General features: G+C 42.2%; 2 protein-coding genes across 14 annotated transcripts in view; both read left to right on the top strand.

Annotated features, from left to right (window-relative positions):
* The window catches only part of kmt2cb (lysine (K)-specific methyltransferase 2Cb), a 67,295-nt gene extending 56,860 nt beyond the window's left edge, over nucleotides 1-10,435 (top strand). For 9 of the 12 annotated variants that reach the window (XM_052088607.1, XM_052088606.1, XM_052088613.1 and 6 more), the window contains 17 exons: nucleotides 27-218; nucleotides 817-981; nucleotides 1,064-1,193; nucleotides 2,145-2,292; nucleotides 2,382-2,566; nucleotides 2,651-2,787; nucleotides 3,204-3,468; nucleotides 3,755-3,894; nucleotides 4,147-4,251; nucleotides 4,337-5,441; nucleotides 5,547-5,683; nucleotides 6,183-6,325; nucleotides 6,727-6,901; nucleotides 7,887-8,003; nucleotides 8,085-8,158; nucleotides 8,630-8,738; nucleotides 9,837-10,435. In XM_052088607.1, the coding sequence (XP_051944567.1) occupies nucleotides 27-218; nucleotides 817-981; nucleotides 1,064-1,193; nucleotides 2,145-2,292; nucleotides 2,382-2,566; nucleotides 2,651-2,787; nucleotides 3,204-3,468; nucleotides 3,755-3,894; nucleotides 4,147-4,251; nucleotides 4,337-5,441; nucleotides 5,547-5,683; nucleotides 6,183-6,325; nucleotides 6,727-6,901; nucleotides 7,887-8,003; nucleotides 8,085-8,158; nucleotides 8,630-8,738; nucleotides 9,837-9,929 (3,420 nt within the window). In that variant the 3' untranslated portion in view covers nucleotides 9,930-10,435. The remainder of the gene's footprint in view (nucleotides 1-26; nucleotides 219-816; nucleotides 982-1,063; nucleotides 1,194-2,144; nucleotides 2,293-2,381; nucleotides 2,567-2,650; nucleotides 2,788-3,203; nucleotides 3,469-3,754; nucleotides 3,895-4,146; nucleotides 4,252-4,336; nucleotides 5,442-5,546; nucleotides 5,684-6,182; nucleotides 6,326-6,726; nucleotides 6,902-7,886; nucleotides 8,004-8,084; nucleotides 8,159-8,629; nucleotides 8,739-9,836) is intronic. The other 3 variants (XM_052088612.1, XM_052088609.1, XM_052088608.1) reach the window with 3 other exon arrangements.
* A 2,578-nt stretch (nucleotides 10,436-13,013) lies between these two features.
* LOC127616836 (5'-AMP-activated protein kinase subunit gamma-2-like) overlaps nucleotides 13,014-18,970 on the top strand; it is a 31,156-nt gene continuing 25,199 nt past the window's right edge. The window contains exons 1-3 of one of the 2 annotated variants that reach the window (XM_052088631.1): nucleotides 13,014-13,491; nucleotides 14,750-14,812; nucleotides 17,788-18,034. In XM_052088631.1, the coding sequence (XP_051944591.1) occupies nucleotides 13,405-13,491; nucleotides 14,750-14,812; nucleotides 17,788-18,034 (397 nt within the window). In that variant the 5' untranslated portion in view covers nucleotides 13,014-13,404. The remainder of the gene's footprint in view (nucleotides 13,492-14,749; nucleotides 14,813-17,787; nucleotides 18,035-18,970) is intronic. The other variant, XR_007967217.1, reaches the window with a different exon arrangement.

The following is an 18,970-nucleotide window of genomic DNA, read 5'->3' on the forward strand; positions in this document are numbered from 1 at the left end:
TGTATTGTGATCTTTTTCATCCTCAGGCGTATTCTGATGGCACTCTGGACTTCCAAGGGCATCTCTTTAGTGAACAAGAGAAGAAGAAAGGGAGGAATAAAAGAAACCCAAAAGGAGGGGAGAAACCTCCCTCTCGCTACAAGAAAAGGAAGAAGGAAGGCGATGAGAGGCAACTGATGCACTCCGGCCCGGACACAGTGATGACCCAAATAAAACAGGTAAGACTAATCAACTGATGAAAGCCTTTGCACGTGTAATTAAGAGCAGAAATTAAATCAAATATGAAACTAATCCCTAGCCGATTGTGCAAAGAGGTGTGTGAAGTCCCCCCCAATGGTAACCTGCAGCTGAAGGCTACGAGTTATTTAGGTTGAACTAAATGCAAACCGTGTTTGCTGTAGTAATTAACAATTCTCTTCCTCAGTGTTTATTATTATTATTAATATTCAGAAACATTAATGACATGGCTTGAAGTTACCACCTAGTACCTTGCCCATATGAGCACCAATCAAATAGCAGGTATGCTCCACAAATGAGCAACTGTAAATTGCAAATCCCATCTCGTGTGGGCAGAGCATAAAAAGGTGAATTCAGAAAATATTGAAAGCTTATTAAAATTAACAGCATATGCATGAAAGTGGTAAGTCGTGGTGATATGATATGAACAATTGGTATGTTTAATTTTGTGATCTTCAGTAATTTACAAATGCTTTTAAGCTTTGAAGTGGAAGCAGAGAAGCCATGAAATAAAGAAAAGTCACATCAAATGTATAATTAAGGCATTTTATGTGGGTTTTTTTTTTCCCCCATTCACAGCAGCTCTCTCTGCTGCCCCTCATGGAGCCACTGATCGGGGTCAACTTTGCCCACTTTGCTCCCTACGGCACCAGTCAGCTCAATGGAGAGAACCTCCTGTCAGGCACTTTTGGCAGCGCCTCGCTGGATGGCGTCTCCGACTATTATTCGCAGCTGGCCTACAAGGTGAGCTCTCCTTACATTCATGATGCTCTTGGAACGTTCCTCTAAATTCATGAACTGACCAGGGCTCTGCTCGTTCCTACAGCAGAGTAACATGAGCAATCCGCCAACACCTCCGGCATCTCTTCCTCCTACGCCCCCACCTGTGAATCGGCAGAAAATGATCAATGGCTTTGCTACAACAGAAGAGCTGGCGAGCAAAGCAGCAGCCATGGGTAAAATGCACACGTTTACTGTACAGTACTTTGTCTGTATGACCACTGTTGGAGCTTGGTCCTCATTGCCGGCAGAAAGTCTGATTATTTTCCAATGAGGATTCAACTCCACCCAGGCTGCCCTTTGTCACTGACTCTGTTCATAACATTTATGGACAGAATTTCAAGGCACGGCCAAGGTGTGGAGGGGGTCTAGTTTGACCGCAGTCTGATTTTTGCAGCTGATGTGATACGTCTGCTTTCATCAAGCCACAATCTTAAACTCTCACTGGAGCGGCCAAGTGCGACACAGTTAAAATGGCTATCAGCGCCTCCAAATCTGAGGCTATGCTACTCAGTTGGAAATGGCGGAGTCTTGTTCACAATTTTGTGTTGGGGAGGAGCCGGTAGCCGGAGATCGACAAGCAGATCGGTGCAGTGTCTGCAGTTATACGGACCCTGTATTGGTTAGTCATGGCGAAGAAAGAGTTGAGCCAAAAGGTGAAGCTCTCGATTTACTGGTAGAGCTACGTCGCTACCCTCAGCTATAATCACATGTTGAAGGTCGTGGGCGAAAGTAAAAGATCCCGGAAACAAGCAGTCGAATTAATTTCCTCCGCAGAGTGTCTTGTTTAGAGATAAGGTGACAAGCTCGGACATCCGGAAAGAGTGCAGTGTTGAGACTGCTCCTCCGCATTGAGAAGAGACAGATGAGGTGGCTCAGGCACCTTGTTAGAATGCTTCCTTGGTGAGATGTTCCGGGCATCTCCCACTGGGACGTCTCTTGGCTGGCTTGGAAACACCTTGGGATCCCCAGGAGGAGCTGTACGTAGTGCCTGGGGAGAGCGAAGTTTGGGATTCCTTGCTAAAGCTGCTGCCCCCATGACCTGACCTCCCAAAAACAGGAGAATGGATGGATGGATATTTTTATCATTCAGAGCACAGTATAACCGCATGGTCTTCTATGTGCAGTGACCAAAGGCCTTGTTCCAAAGCCGCTACATGTCCCGTTTAGGACTGAAGATGATCTGCTAGCTAGGGCCATTGCTCAGGGTCCCAAAACAGTGGATGTTCCCGCATCCCTTCCGACCCCTCCCCACAATAACCAGGAGGAGCTGAGGTATCTGACACACAGATTAAAGCAATACAGTTCTTTGTTTCCATACAAAGCTGCAAGAGTTTGACTGTATTTTCCCTGCAATGTCACAGTAACAAAGGGCAGGAGCTTTGCAAGGAAAGGGACACACCTGATAGTTTTGTTCCATCCTCGTCCCCTGAGAGTGTGGTTGGCATGGAAATTAGTCGTTATCCAGATCTGTCATTGGTGAAGCAAGAGCCACCATCCCCCTGCGTCTCCCCTGTGCTCCCCATGCTTCCTGCGCCGGATGGGAAAGGTATGTATGTTAGAATACAGATTCTCATCATTTGATTTTTAATTTCACTGGCATAAAATAAACTTTTCCAATTTTCCTCTTGAGGGTCAGAGATCAAATTGCAAGATATTAAGACTGAGCCTTCAGGAGCCTTCTTTGGACCCCCGTTTGGTCCAATGTCCAACAATTCCAAATCAGGGCTGGTTTCTGTAGCCATCACTTTAAGACCAGCTGCAGCTGAGGTAAGAGTACCCAAATTCAGTGAAAATATACTTGAATTAACCAGTGCAGGTCTTTCATATTCTTTTTGTCTTTTAGAATCCATTGTAAAAACTTGCGTAGGGTAATCAAACAGGTGCAATTGAACTAGCCCACTGATCCGTCAACAGAAAATCATCGCTTTGCAACAACACAAGAAAAATGGAAACGGTTGCTTTTCTCTTGTAATAATCATGCACATGCGAAATAGAAACACCTCAACATTTATTTGTTGCCACTCATTGTTTTCCTGTGTTGCGTCGCTTCCTTTTTTGTCCTTGAATTCTGCTGTTAGTGCATTTATGATGATGCTGTGATTTACATAGTCGATGACCTCCTAAAAATACAAGGTCAAAAACCTATGAGTGTTTTTAAGTCCTGTTCTTTTTCCCTGCTCCAGAACATCACTGGAGTGGTGGCAGCCATTTCAGAGCTGCTTTGTGTGAAGATCCCCAACAGCTACGAGGTCAGCAGCACCCCAGACCGGGGGCCCATATCCATGCTCACTTACCCACGCAGGGACCTTCGCCCTCCTTTGCTTTTCCATGGGCAGGGAGAAAATGGAGGCCTTCATGGTCGCCCGGGACAGATGATCAGACCTGGCGGCCCGATTGCAATGATGCAACATCAGGCGCATCATTTCCGCTTCCATCCCAACAGCCCAGGTGAGGAAATGACTGAAGAATGCTAGTCACCACTCATGATGAGACTAGTGTGTGTGGTGTGCTAGATAATTAAAACACACAATGACCTTTTCTGAGCGAATAGGAGAGAAGTCACACCACGTGTCCAAATCTTTTTTTATTTTACCGTTTTTTTTTTTTTTTTAAAGAGACACCCAATTGGGCCTATCAGGGCATGTGTACGTGACTTAAGAGCGTCAATGCTGCTTTTAATTCATGATCTGTGAACCATTTGAGTTGGGTTTTTTTTTTTGTTTTTTTGCTTTAGGCTCTGCCCTAGCTCGAGGACCTGACCAGAGAGTTTCTGGCAGCCCTGGATGTAAACCTCAATGGTGCTGCAACTGTAAAGTGGTGGTCCTGGGAAATGGAGTGCAGAAATCCATCAAAGAGCTCCCCTCTCACATTAAGGTACCATATGTACAGTATCTGGTATTTGCTCCTTGGATAATAGTTGTGTAAATTAGTACTTCGTCTTTCTATACTACATGTTTTTGAATACTCAGATATCAGTCTTACGGATAATTGATTGAAATTGAGATTTACATTGTGTTTTGGACCTCTTTACTTTTAACATAAATTGAGCTCAATAACTCACAGATGTTGAGTTTTGATTTCATTTCCCCCTCAAATTCTCATTGTTTGGACAATTTCGTTCATTAGGAATCTGTCAGCCGATTCAAAGATGAGCTGGTCTTCTGTAGTCAGAACTGCTTCCTTCTCTACTGCTCCTCACCAATGCAGTCCAAGTCATCCACAGAATCAAAGGTTTGTTAGTGTCCTGAAAATGCAGTAATTCATCATTCTTTCCTTTATTTCACAGTCATTTTCTTTTCTTTTTTTCCCCAACCAGGAATCCCTGACGCTCATTGCCGCCTCGGATCAAAGAGAGATGTTCTCTAAAGCCCAGCACCAGTACAACAACAACATGTCTTCAATGGATGTTCATTGCCTAGCCCAGCTTGAGCCTAAACACTCCCCCCCATCGACTTCTCCAATCCCCTTCCCCGTGGCTGGTGAGACAGCCAGGTCGGATGCCATCAAAGTGACTGTGAAGCTGAAGGCCCGGCCCAGGTCCCACGAGACTTGGCATCAGGTCAAGAGACCAAAGGGTCTTCGATGGAGGAAGTGGACTGTCCAGGTGGTGGTGCCTAGAGGAAACTCTCAACTCCCTGAAGAAGATAAGATTGACGACCTCCTGAAAAAACTTGGCGCCTCGTTGCGGCCTCCCGTGTCACTGCGCGACCACAGGCGATGCTGTTTCTGCCACCAGTTTGGAGATGGAATCACTGACGGTCCCGCTCGCTTGCTTAATCTCGACCTGGACGTGTGGGTGCACCTCAACTGCGCCCTGTGGTCCACAGAGGTGTATGAGACGCAAGCCGGCGCCCTGATCAACGTGGAGCTGGCGCTGCGTCGTGGCCAAACGGTGCGCTGCGTCTACTGCCAGCAGACGGGCGCCACCAGCGGCTGCCACCGCTTGCGTTGTACCAATGTCTACCATTTCACCTGTGCCCTGCAAGCCCATTGCACTTTCTTCAAGGACAAGACCATGCTGTGCCACGCCCACAGACCGCGGGGCACGGCCGGACATGCCCTGGAGCACGAGCTGCGCTGCTTCGCCGTCTTTCGACGTGTTTACGTCCAAAGGGACGAAGTACGCCAGATGGCCACAGTTGTGCAGCAACCAGAGTTGGGCTACACCTTCCGAATAGGCAGCCTGGTGCTACACGCCATCGGCCAACTCACGCCCATGCAAATGGCAGCATTCCATTCCACGACCGCCATCTTTCCAGTCGGCTATGAGGCTTGTCGTATATACTGGAGCATGCGCCATGGCAACCGCCGTTGCCGCTACGTCTGTTCTGTTGAAGAAAAAGATGGGCAACCCGAGTTTACCATCAGAGTCATCGAACAGGGCTATCAAGATTTGGTCCTGACGGACACCACCGCTAAAGGTTTGCACTCAAACTTGCCTGTCAGATTCCTGAAGAAAAAGTGAAACACTCAGTGGGGGCAAACATATCTTTAACGTTTTCCCATTCTGATCTCCCTCATGCTAGGCGTTTGGGATCAGATTCTGGGTCCTGTTGCTGAAAAAAGAACGGAATCTGGTACACTGAAGCTGTTCCCAGTTTACTTGAAAGGGGAGGATCTGTTTGGGCTCACAGCGTCTGCTGTCGCCAAGATCACTGAATCGGTTTGTATGAGCTCTGATGTTGTCAGGATAGTGATTTGCAGATTGTGAAATTATAGCAGAGGTGTCAAACTCATTTTAGTTAAGGGCACGGTTGCCCTCAGATAGCCGCTATGACTGCGAAAACATTCACACATGCGCGTACTCGACAAATTATCCTTGACTTCTTATTCCAAAACTAGCTATCCATCAATTTGTTGAACTATAGTTCGTTCTGTAAAAAAGGACTTTGTTCACAAAATAATGTTTGCAATATCTCACATATGATGATTTAAAATGTTTGGACACTTTAGCCAGAATCATGGAAGGTGACCCACATGGTTTGCTTTCACGTGCCACATAAAATGACGTCAGATGTCCCCCCGAGGCCTTGGGTTGGACTGTTTACTCATTCACTTCCAAATACATTTTTAAACGTATTTTCAGACTTGGTCTAGAATTGGCTGGTACTGAATGAGTTAAACCGTAACAATGACACCAATGTTTTTGCTCTCTATTTCAGCTCCCTGGCGTGGAGGCTTGTGACAGATACTCATTCCGTTACGGGCGCAACCCTCTCATGGAGCTTCCTCTCCTGTTCAATCCCGCTGGCAGTGCCAGGGCTCAGCCAAGAACCAGCTCCCCTCGCACCTCTCTGGTCATCAGGTAAGATTTGGTGAAAGTAGCATCACTGCAGATCGTCCTCGTTTTACGACGCCGTTCCATTCCTTTGACGGCAAATTAATCCGAACTTTAACATGATGTGACTGTCTATCTGTAGTCTGTCACTAACATATAGTAATGCAGCAGGAAAGTCATAATTACAGGAAATGTTTCTTGGAAAAACACTTCAAAACCATAAAAATGTGTCAATCAAATGAAAAGGCCTAAGTACAGCGGTGAACTGAGCGTGCCTTTTTGAGCCGCACGACCACCGATTTTTATGCCCCATCCACTGCTGCTCAACATAATTTATTGCTCATCATTCTTAACCTTGGCACCGACGTACAGAGGGTTTTCTGTATTTTCTATCTTCACACTATTAATACATATCTGTTGCTTTATAGGCCACAGGCGCAGGCTGTATCTGGCGGCAGTGCCAGGTCCAACCAGAATGTGGCCCAGGGAGAAGGCAGCTCCTCCCACAACAAGCCGGCAGTCGTGCACCCGAGATCTTCACAATACCGCTGGATGAAGAGCGAGTGGAGAGCCAATGTCTACCTGGCCCGCTCCCGCATCCAAGTCAGTTTTACAACCGCGGTGGGGCTTTAGTCATGAACACCATTTTAGTTGAATCAGTATTTGTCGAATTAACCGATAATCAAATTGAATAACGTGTACTGGTAGTGCCATTGTCTTTAATGGGGATATAATTCGCTGAATAATAGTTTTTCTCACCTACTGGTTGTTTGATTATGGAAATAGAATATCAGTTAAAAATGTGTTTGAAAAATAAAACACAACGTATTAGATATAAAACATGCATTCGTTAAGTACGTGTCTCGTCTGATGCCCAAGCAAAAGGTAATTAGTACTTACCATTTTTGCACAGGGCCTTCTTGTACTTGGTGACGGGTGTTGCACACACCCTAGGCGGAGTTTTGCTCCAGAAACTCATAATATAAATCTAAAAGGTTTATTGGCTACCACATAGGAAATTGAAGCTTCATTTCTTGCCACAGATTTTAGATTGTGTAGCAGTCTAGAGGCTGACCAGGCCACTTCAAGATTTTAATGTGCTCCTTCCCAAGCCATTGCTTTGTTCTAGAAGTATGTTTTACTCTGCTTGGAAGATCAATCGTTCGTGTTCCTGTTGAGAAAAGGAGATTTGGAGTGTGTTTGTGTAATCTTGTTGACTGGGGTCATCCCAATTGCCTTCAGACCATGAAGTAGGTCGAGGCCTCACGTGGTGTTCCAGACTGTGGAATAATGTCACCAAAAGTTGACATCTCACCAAGCCTTTGGCGCCGACCAATCTGTGGGAGCCAGAGGTTTTATATTGTGTGTGTTTTTAATGCAATTTTTCATCTGAGATTATGTCTATTATCATAATCAACAACCAACCAACATTAGAGGTTGATAATAAAGAGCAAGCCCTTAACCCTATGTACTGATATTTCCTAGAATGTGTCATTTAAATTACCAGTACTTAAAACTCAAGTTACTTTTGTGTTATGGAATGAGTTTTGTTTTACGATGGAAATGTACTGTAATGACACGTTTGTAGGGTCTCGGGCTGTTTGCTGCTCGAGACATGGAAAAGCAAACAATGGTGATTGAGTACAATGGAACAGTCCTCCGCAATGAGGTAGCCATCAGGAAGGAGAGGGTCTATCGATCTCAGGTCAGCATCCATTTCACTGTCAATCAGCTGTAGGCTATTTGAACAAAGACTAACAGTGATTTTTACCCATCTCCTTTCCAGAATCGAGCTGTGTTTATGTTCCGTATCGACAGCGAGCATGTTGTTGATGCGACCCGATCGGGAGGGCTCGCCAGGTACGTGACGTTTTAGCGCTCGACGTTTGCTTTTCGGGTTTTCATTCGGAGTGGTTTACTTTAACGAAGCATTCAAAAAGTTGAGTGTGATGTCTCTGCCTTTGGCTTTTCTCTCTTTTGCACTCTTGACCCCCCCCCCCCCCCCCCCGACCTTGAATAAATGTAGGCGGGTTGCCTCGGGCTGCCGGTTTCAATGTATTTTGTGTCGTGATCCGCATATCTCACTCTTGACTATTTAGCTTGTTTCATGGGGCGTAATGCGTTCTTCGGAACACTTCTGAATTCACACCAACGAAAGGGCACATGCAGGGTAAAGGTTGGCAGAGAAGACTGTTTTCAGTGAACCGTTTGTGGTCGTTCTAAATGGAAAATGGGAAGAAAAAAAACTGATCATTAGGAATGCACTCAGTCGGTTCGCCCTGATGACGTTTTTCCTTTTTCTGTACCGGTAATCTTCTTTTTCTTTAACAGGTACATGAACCACTCTTGTGACCCAAACTGTGTTGCTGAGGTTGTGACATTTGAAAGGGGTTACAAAATTATCATCAGCTGCATCCGTCGGATTGAAAGGGGAGAGGAGGTGCATATTCTTTTTCTTTATTCCACTTTTATTTTTTATTTTTTTAGATGAGATGACTCACACTTTGTTATACAGTGCAATTAGTCTATGATAGGGACAAGGCGAATTTTGACTTACAAACAGGAACAAAACTTCGAGGACCCCCTGTAACACAACTAGAAAAGTGCAAAAAATAAGTGGACCAACACAGAAGCCATCTTTTTTTTGGGGGGGGAATGTTCTTTTGTTGATGTTCCAGATTTGCCACACATTAACAACATTCTTGTCTCCCAAAACGTTGAGTGTCTTTAGCTGAATTTGAGTACAAATATTCCGTTCTACTTTTAGTGTGGATTTACACTGCAGGTCCAAGTGCCGAATTCCACTTGGCTTCCTTTATCCAATTCTTTTGGACTGTTTATTTCCATGTACAGTTCATGCGACACAAAGCAGGAAAAAATCTCTACATAGGTGGATGCTCAAGTTGCATGTGAATAATTCCTCAGGTGTCAACAACAGTGACAACATAGACGTAAACAATATGTTAAAACAAAAAAAAAATCTAAAAGTGACAGTGACTAAAAGTGACATTGTGTTCATTTGGCCTAATCCAGAGCTCCCACGGATCCTTAAAAAATTGTGAGAGCCATTGAAACCATTCATCTAAAAACAAGGCTTCATTGGCATGAAAATATATTCAATCAATCCTGGCACAAAAATAGGATTTTACGATTGTAAGTAGTCTCAAATCTCCAAATAAATTAATTCTCTTAAAAATGAAAAAAAATTAAATTAAAAAAAAGAATCTAGCAAATGACACTCAATGGCGGAACCAACAAAACAGTGATGCAGTATTTTTTTCAGATCTCTTGAGAGCAGATGCGTGTCATTTACGTATGGTGGCAACCTTGGACAACATGGGCCATTGGAAAGTTGCTCTTCAATTTCGTTTCCAATGGCTTTAAAATATAATAATTTAACAACTCATATCTTAATTGTGCCTCTCCAGAGCAAATAGCCTGAATTGTCTCACTCAACGATGTCGTGTAAAACCATCCTTATGGGAGGAAGTGAAACCCAAGGAACTGTCCCTCACGCCTCTGCTCTGTCATTTTCCAGCTGTGTTTTGACCACCAGTTCGACCCCGTCGCCAGTCAGTACAAGGCGGCGTGCCACTGTGGCGCCGCTGAGTGCAGGAAGTGGATCTACTGAGCGAAGAGACGGCGATAATGACAAACCTTAAAAAAAAAAAGACAACAACAAAAAACATTCCTTGCTTCTTGCCTGCGGATGCTGAGAACGATCAGTTTCACCCTGAAGTCATTTTGTGACTGATCAGAAGGCATCCGAGTTGGATGGAGGTGAATGGAACACAAGTAGCAGGATGCGCAACGTGTGCCATATGTGCGAGGCCATTGCATTGCGACGCCTCTGTCTGTCTGTCTGTGAGTGGGTGTCTCTGTAAACACGTGTGCGGCTTACACGGGGTGTGGAATTCACCAACGAATGAGAAAGCACTGTGCAGGGTGCGGCCTTATTGCTTACTAAGGGCAGGCCCTTTTGTTTGTGTGTGTGTGTGAGTGCGTGTGTCGTACTATGCGTATGACTAAATGTAGACATCACTGAATGAGGAATGTACAGCAATGAATACTGCGAAGGGAATATTAACTTGCACTAAAAAAAAAAAGATTAAAAAAACCAACAAAACTGAAAAAAAATGGACACACACTCACACACACAATACTTGATTCCATGAGTCAGTTTTATCATAGGTCTCCGTCATGTGATTTGTGTGGAATTTTGTATTTATTACCGAGTGAATGAATTTGATTCTCTACATGATGGTGATGATTTGAAGAAGGCCAGATATGTTTGTGAAGTGAGAAGAAGACATGCTGTTACTTTTTTTTTTGTTGTATAAATGTACATAAAGAAAAAGTATAGGAATAACCGACCAAATACTACCTTAACCCTCTCAATGTTAGGTGTTTTAAATTTTTTGTTCCTATTTTCTTCTCCTCCCCGTTCTGTTATGTCAATGACATTTATTTAAGATGGAACGTTATTTCTGTTTGAGAGTATATATTATGATTATTCTGTACAGAATTTGTAAGATAACCACAATAATTCACAAAATATTTTTGTTGTAAAAGTAAGGTATTGTAGCTGTAGTGTTTTGTGACTTTAAACACACACGTTAACCACTCAAAGAAACAAAAAAAGTTGAAGAAATGCTATTTTTGTTGCTAAATGATCAGTTGCAGATTGAAAATATAAACTCTCCAAGTGGCGACAGATTGTCTGTCGGCCGTTAATCAGGTTTGATTTTAAATAAACTGTGAATTAGGTTTCGAAACACCAAAAGGACAACTTTTTAACTTTTTAACACAAATAGGAACACCAACGTATATTTGTTGTTTTTATGTTGCTTTTGAAACAAGGTGCAAGTGTCTGATGACGACAACTTTGACAAACCAGAGTGTGTGTGTGTTTATGTTTATGTATGTGTGTATGTTTGACAGAAAGAATTGCCGGGGAACTTTTGCCACCGTCGCTTCTCTCCTTTGGGTAGATGACATTGTCTTTAATCGGAACTATTTCTTATACTGACACACAGTCACACGTCACATGCGTAGAAAATGGAAACGTTTTTTTGCGTGCACAATTTCAAGTAAAATTTTGGAAACAGTCTTAGAACTCGTAATGTATATGGCATGTATTTTTTTAACTTTCCGAGTCAATTGTATATATTTTCTCAATGAATGGTTGTAACAAAATTGTTTCTTAAATATTTTTTTTCCTTCTCTTGTATGATACGACATCATCCTGCCAGTGTGTTTGTGCTACATTTTCTTTGTCATGTAAAGTAGTCCCATTTTTGGTTCTTTATATCCCCCCACAACCCACTTTTTTGGGGGGCGGGGTGTTTCTTTTGTTTTTTGGAAAATGCCTTTTGAAGTGTACAGAGTACGGAGTTTGTGGAATTGAATTTAGAAACATTTACAAAAATAAACTATTTTACATGTTAGCGTGTGCCCGTGCATACCCAACTGTCGACTGTGCAAGGTAATGTTTTTTGTAAATGTAAATGACTAAAGATGCCACAGGATAGTGCCAAATCCCTACTTTGTCTATTTAAAGCTTCTCGACTCACTTAAATATCGATCTTTGATGCTAAGATGCCACAAGATGGTGGCAATGCACTGCTTTTATATAAAGATGCTTCTCAATTCACTTCAACATAGTTACTTGGTATTACGGTAGCACCGCGGCAATACATTACTTTGGCAGGCCAAAGCACCAACACAGCGAATCGATGATTTTTTTTCCAAGAGCCGTAACCAGAAATAAATAAAAGTAAGTGAATTTCTGAATGCTAAACTACAACTCTACAGGTATTTCTACATTGTGCGGAAAAAACGAATTGAGTTGTCTTTTGGCCTGTTCCATTAGGAGTCACCACAGCAAATCACTTGCATTTTTTGTTCACAGTTGGTAATTAATATACAATACATTTTGTGTTATGTGGCTGTGTTCACTTTCAGACACACACACACACACAAAAAACAAACAAACCTCGTTCAACCCGAGTTTAAGGTTCTGCCTCCCTTGTTTTCAGGCATAATTCCCAGAAAAAGAACTCCTATTTAATGTTCCACTATATAAAACTGTTCTTTGAAAAATTGCGATGTAGCGAGACAGTCAGTTGTACCTTATGTTGTGTCCAGAGAATATTGATTATCTGTCCTTGATTTGTACATCTTGCAAAAGACATCTGTCCTCTTCACTGGCGCCGCATAATCTGAAAAGGGATAAACAATGTTCTTGTATAGGACACGGCAAGGTCACAATCCTAAACTTCTCATCGAAGGTACTTAAGATTTTTCATATTGAAATCAGATTTTATTATTGAAGCCTGGCCATCAGGTTGAATGCTGATGATTCAGTGTAGGAGAACTTTTTTTTGTCATTCCTTTCTAGTTAGACGTTATTCTTTGTTGGTTTTGGTGACATCTGCGGGTGAAACATCTGATAGCATCACGTTAAAAAGGTTGTATTTTTTAAACCGAAAATCGAACTGATTGTGTCGTGTGTGTTTGAGAAGAAAAAAACATGCTTATCTAACTAAATATGTACCCACAGTTTAGTAATCTATGCCCAGAAAGTGTAACAAGAACAATTGTTTACATTTGGTTTATTAAGATATCCTTTATTTGTCCCACACTGGGGAAATTTAGCATTACTGTATCTTTTTATAAATTACATAGCGTGCATTTGTCATCGTTAATAATCGGATTACATAAATTGTCAGGTTTTTAAAAGGCTTGAATTGATGAAGGCATTAAATTCATTTCAGCAGGCAAATATGAATGGGTTGGGTCCATGCGGGTCAATTAAAACTCATATCACATTTTTTATATACATAAACTTGGTTCGCCGATAGCCGTGTTTTGATTTTCCTCCCCAGCTCTTTTACCGTAACGCCCGTAAAAGAGCGGTGGTCGAAAGCCATTCGTCGAAGGGTGCCCTGCCTCTGCCGACGGGTCCAGCCTACTTCCTGGTGGATCAGCAGCAACTGTCCCGACACTTCGGTGACCTGTCTACTAATTCCGCTCCGAGGAGGTTTGTTGATGTTCTGCAGTGGTGATTCAGCCTTTTACCCGGCGGCACACATTTGCTTGGGAAAATGGGGAGCACGTTGATGGAGCCCAGCAATAAGGGAGGCTCCAAGAAACTGCCGAAGAGGAGGAGAAGTCTACGTATTAACATGCCCGTAAGTCGCTCAAGTGTACTTTGCCGTTTGCCTGTTGTAAAATAGGGCATCGGCTAATTAATGGGCGGCGGGAGTGCACGCGACGTTTGGCTTTGATCGACATCATTTGGAAACCTTTTTACGTCATTGTCACGCCAGTACAATCAATTGCAGCGAGCAAAGTCAATACTGTATATAGGTTGCTGTTTGTTTACACGCAACGATCGGTTTATTATTTATTAATTTTTGAACAGTAATTGCATTGTGGACCACATCAAAAAGCTCTCCTGTGCTGCAGGTTCTCCATCCTTGGTTTAAATGCTTTCAAACAAAGCAGTTGTATATATATATATATAAATCCTTCATAAAGATGATCATTTTGAATGACACTCTGTCACGATTGAAGAAGCCGCTTACTCCCTCCCCTGGTCGAGATGGTGACAAAAGCTGATTGCTCATTTTCATGAGACAGGCATGTCCCCCTTAAAAAAAAAACGAGTTATGTGCAATGTAGGGCCTGACTGATTAAGATTTAATGAGGCGACGCAGATTACGACATTTGGCAGAATGAAATTTACATAATTGATTTATCTGTGGATTAATATAACAATACATATTCAATTATTTTTTGTGTACCTTAATGCTTACTACACTAGAGATATAAATTACATGCAGAACATTTGTTGTGTTAATGTGTTAAACAAAAAAAAATCAACAAAGGTAATACAGTATCAACTGATTATATCGGTCTGGCCTTGGTCTCGTCCAAGTGCAAAGTTCGCTCTAGTTCTTCATTCTGTTTTTTTTTTTTTTTTTTTTGATGAAAGCACGCCACAGGCTGTCTTGGGTGTTAAGTTAGGTGTTTTTATAATATTAATTAGGATCTAAACCACTCTAGAGAACGATCACTAATGCCCACCCCATGCAAACGAGCCAACATAATACTAATTACTTGTCCACTGTATCAAATGCTGTAGTCAGGGCCAATGAATCATGACAACAACAAAAATAACTAACCAAAAGAAGACAATTTCAGCTTGTCCCCTAATCATGTCGATGTATTTTCTCAGACGTTGCTACTGTATGTCAGCCAGTGTGGAATGTCAAGTTGTATCTTTGGTATGAGGGAAACTATTTGCCCAAGTCATGGTCAAATGCATCATGTTTGTGCAGAAATGCAATATTGTTTTATTGTCTGCTGCTCTTTTAGTCAAAACAGAAGCACCTGGCCTTCCAACATCTCTCCTCACGCACGTTTTGTCTCTTTGCTTTCATGCAGGATTTCTCGCCATTTGCTTCTCCTCGGGTGGAAACGAGTTGCTCAACTAAGAGCCCAAAGACGGTAAAGAATTTCCAGCATGCTTACATTTTGATCTGGATAAAAATCCTTTTTGTAATTTCTTTTTTATTAGGAATTTGTGAATAATTTATAAGTGTACACCTTGATGACAAATTCAGGCATATGCAAGAGGCGGATACCCAAATTCTGCTGATCCAAATTAGGATATTTTGGCCTTGGTGGAGGTATGTGCTCTACTCCAAAGTGAACACAAGCTCTGGGATCCCTTTTTGTTTTGCTTTCAGACATAATCAAAGTTTTTTGTCTCACAGTATTTTCCTGTTGGGGGTGTGTTTTATATACTGTTGCGCCTATGAGGTGAATCCCTTCACATGAATACTTCACACTTCCATTTTTCTTTAACATTTGATGATCAACTTGTGTCAGATTGTACTTAGTAGCCAGGAGAAGTCATCGTCATGTTTTATTTTCCTTCCCACTTTGTCAATACTGACACCCGTCTTTGGTTGCAAACAAAAAGTCTCTGAGAAAAACAAGGCACTTGGTAAGTTAATCTTTCAGATCAGAGATTGGCATGCTTAAATGCTCAAAGGCAAGGCAAGGCAGTTTTATTTATATAGTACATTTCATGCACATGCCAGCTCAATGTGTTTCACACAACCAAAAGCACAACATCTCAAACCGTTTACAAATACAACAGCGGAAGGTATTCGAAGGCAAAGCAAAGAGAACAAAAGTATCTTATGAAGAATTATTGAATGAAACTTATGTACATGATTTACATTGTACCTGGTGAATGTATTTTTTGTTTTTTCTCTTTTTCCTCACACGATTGTAATTCATAAGGAGTGAATAATTTATTTAGTATTTTTCAAATACAGATTAGCATTAAAGGCACATATTTTTTGGGGGTGGGTGGGGGGGTCAGAAATTTTTCTTTTCTTGGATTTAGCGAGAGCTTGCCTCCCTAAGCAATAAATCTCGGTCCCAGGTGTCCCACGTCGGCACTTGTGACAGATATTTTTTGGGGAAAAAAGTAACTTATAAAAAGATTTTATGTAATTGTTACAGAAGCACCGTTATCTTCTCATTTAAAGTGAAATTTTACAAATGAACCAACTCATTAAAATGATAAGCTCATTCCAAAATCAGAGATAGCCACAGTAGAAGGATGAAAGTGCCACATGCGGCTTCGGGGCCGCAGGTTGCATACCCTTGCTTTAGATTCTCACTGAAGGCATGCTTGCACACATGCGCACACACATTGAACATCTTAACCCATTTTTAAATTGGGAGAGACCCCAAAGGTGAACAGACAATTTTCTTGAAAATGTTAGTTCAACTCAAACTACTTCAGGGATATTCAATTTGAGAATTTCCACGGTCTGTTTTGCAGCTCATGCTATTTTCTGTGTTGTATTTTTGTCGTCATTCATTTTCTTCCAACCCTTTCGGGCTTAGTGTAACTTGACGCCAAGCGTGCATACATGGATCTCGTCCGCCTACTATGGAATATTGATTTGGGTAAACAAAAGAAGCCTCTTCCTACTATCTACGCTGGTTACTAATATTCTGAAGCATGGCCATATACCTTTATCACTACACGGCTTTTACAGTCCGCACGAGTCACGCCTTGCCCCGTCCCCTTTTTCACAAGGTCTGTGTATCTTCTTGCACAATAGCAGCGAGTGAGAGTTGCTTGCAAACAAGACGAGATGGCTATGCGCTCTCGCTTGTGCTGATTTGTCACAGGATTGCTTTAAAAAGGGGAACTAAACGTGTGAACGGGCGCAGCCTTGTGCAATTGCCGTCCTGTTCAGCCTTGTTGGGACAACCAGACACTGTCTGACTTGGGAACAAATGACTACTTCTACTGTTTACACAAAATTACTCTCAGGGGAGTAGAAACTGTACAGATTACATCTAATACTGTATATCGCCATGTGCGTAGAAAGTGGTTATTTTTGTATTTCGTCCAATTGAGGCCTTGCCTTATTATCTATTTTTTTGATAAATTGACTGATCAATTGCTTCCTGGAATTTTATGCTGGCAAATATTGGAATCGACATCAGCCTAAAAATCTACAATAAAAAACTATAATAATAATCATGTTATCTGGTTCTGTGTGCCCTTGAGTATGCTGCAAATGACCTATACCTATACCTTTTTTCTCTAATTGGTTGTTTTTCCTCAGGCGTGATGGTTTCATTAGAACAAATTCGAGCCACACGATGAGGCTGTAGACAACTGAACCCCCCCCCCCTCCCCCCTCACTAGTCATAATATTTTCAGGATATATTTTCAGGATTTCTTGTATGATACATGAGGTACTTTTTTCCTCTTTTGAAAGAATCTTTATGGACTTCACTAAACATAAATACACGTTTAAATGAAATAGAAAGCAATTTTTTGAAACTGTTCATATTGTAGGGCGGCACATTGATTGACTGGTAGGCACGTTGGCCTCCCCATGTTAGATTAGTGCTAATAGAAAAATGTGCATTATTTCGAGCATGATTCCGGCATCACTGTAACAGCACCAATGTATGTACCTTCAAGACACTCACCTTTTGCTTTTCTGCCTAACTGAATGTTGTCCGACTCATGAATCATCAACAGAAAATTGAAGGACAATGCCAAAGAGAAACATTCAATAGCGCACAGATTGCTACCAAGGCCAAACAATAATACAAAATGGTAGCGTCCTCCCTCTTTTAGTTTGGTACTTAGTTGAATCCTCGCCAGCTTGTTGACCATTGGAACAAAAACATCAAATTGGCACTCAAGGAGATGTAACTGCACAACGATACATGAGTTACTGCTGACATCTGTGTGCAGTTGTGAAAAGCGATCAGTGTTTTGTATATGTGAAAAGGAGAAGTGCCAGGTTGCATTTAGAAACTGCAGGCAGCTTCTGTTGTTTCTTCATGTGTCTTTTCTATATTTGCTTACATCCCACAACCCTTCCACGTGCATTCATGCTGCAATGTAAAACTACATCCGAATGGTGTTACAGGGGGAGCGTTGCCTCCATCCAACCAGCCCCAGCAAAGGGGAGCCTGCCACCAACCCGCCGCCTAGTCCGCAGTCGGCCATGGTGCAATACAAGTCCAGCTCCAGTTCCCCGAAGAACATCTTCCTCTCTTCCTGTTATCAGACTTCCCCAGTCAAATCCCCTCGTCGCCTCAGCTTCAGCGGCATCTTCCGCTCCTCATCTGGCACCAACCCTGCAAGTGTCAAAATATTCTCCCGGGCCCGCAGAGGTAAGCCCAAAAAGTATTGCTACATATATACAACTGAGTCAATATACTATGAAAATGCACCATCACAAAGTCCAGACAACTGATGTTGATCCATATGGACACACTTAGCTCCTCACTATGACGCTCATCTCCAAAGTTTGCTGTATGAAATACTTTCTTCTCTTGGCATGCCCCCCTCTCACCAGTATGTCAAGTGTGCTAGCTTGTTATTTCGGCAGCTTTAAGAAGTTTTACCCTTATTACTCACAATAACTACCTGTGTGAAGTGAATATCAAAATCTCCTGTTGCACAGAAAAACAGTTTCGGTCTGAAAAGACATACAAATCGACATACTCATGACCAGTATAGAATCAGCTAGCTAGCTAGCTAGCTAGCTAGCAGCTAATGTTGGCAGTTGACGCATTGTATGTATTCATCGCTCCGCTTCATCTCTACACGCTGCATTTCTGACTCCAAACAAAATGTAAACAAGGAAGTGAAAGGCACGGCTCCCTCGCAAAAAAAAAAAAGAAAAACATCCACTGCTTCGTTTTGTGACTTGAGGTGACCCCTTGTTCCGTGTGAAATTCTTCCTCTATCAACAAGGAAATGGAAACATTTGGTTAGGTGTATTTTCAATGTAATGTTGTTATTTTTAACTTCCTGTCCGTCTGTGATGGCAAGGCTGAATTGTTGGATTGCGATACGAGTTTGGCATTCCACTGGCGGGCACAGCATTAAATATTTGTTCGGCCGCTATTTGAACACATTAGTCATCTCATCTTATTGTGACTGGAAGACATCTCCAAGCACTGGTTTGCTCAATGGTTACATAACTGCATGGAGACTGTTCTGCTGGAAACACCAAGCGTCAAACTCTGCAAAGATGACTCATGTGTTTTTGTCGCATACAAGTGACTATTCTTCCACTGTTTCTTCGGAGCTATTGGCTGTTA

The sequence above is a fragment of the Hippocampus zosterae genome, chromosome 15 (genome assembly GCF_025434085.1).
Source record: "Hippocampus zosterae strain Florida chromosome 15, ASM2543408v3, whole genome shotgun sequence".
In the NCBI taxonomy this organism is placed as follows: Eukaryota; Metazoa; Chordata; class Actinopteri; order Syngnathiformes; family Syngnathidae; genus Hippocampus; species Hippocampus zosterae.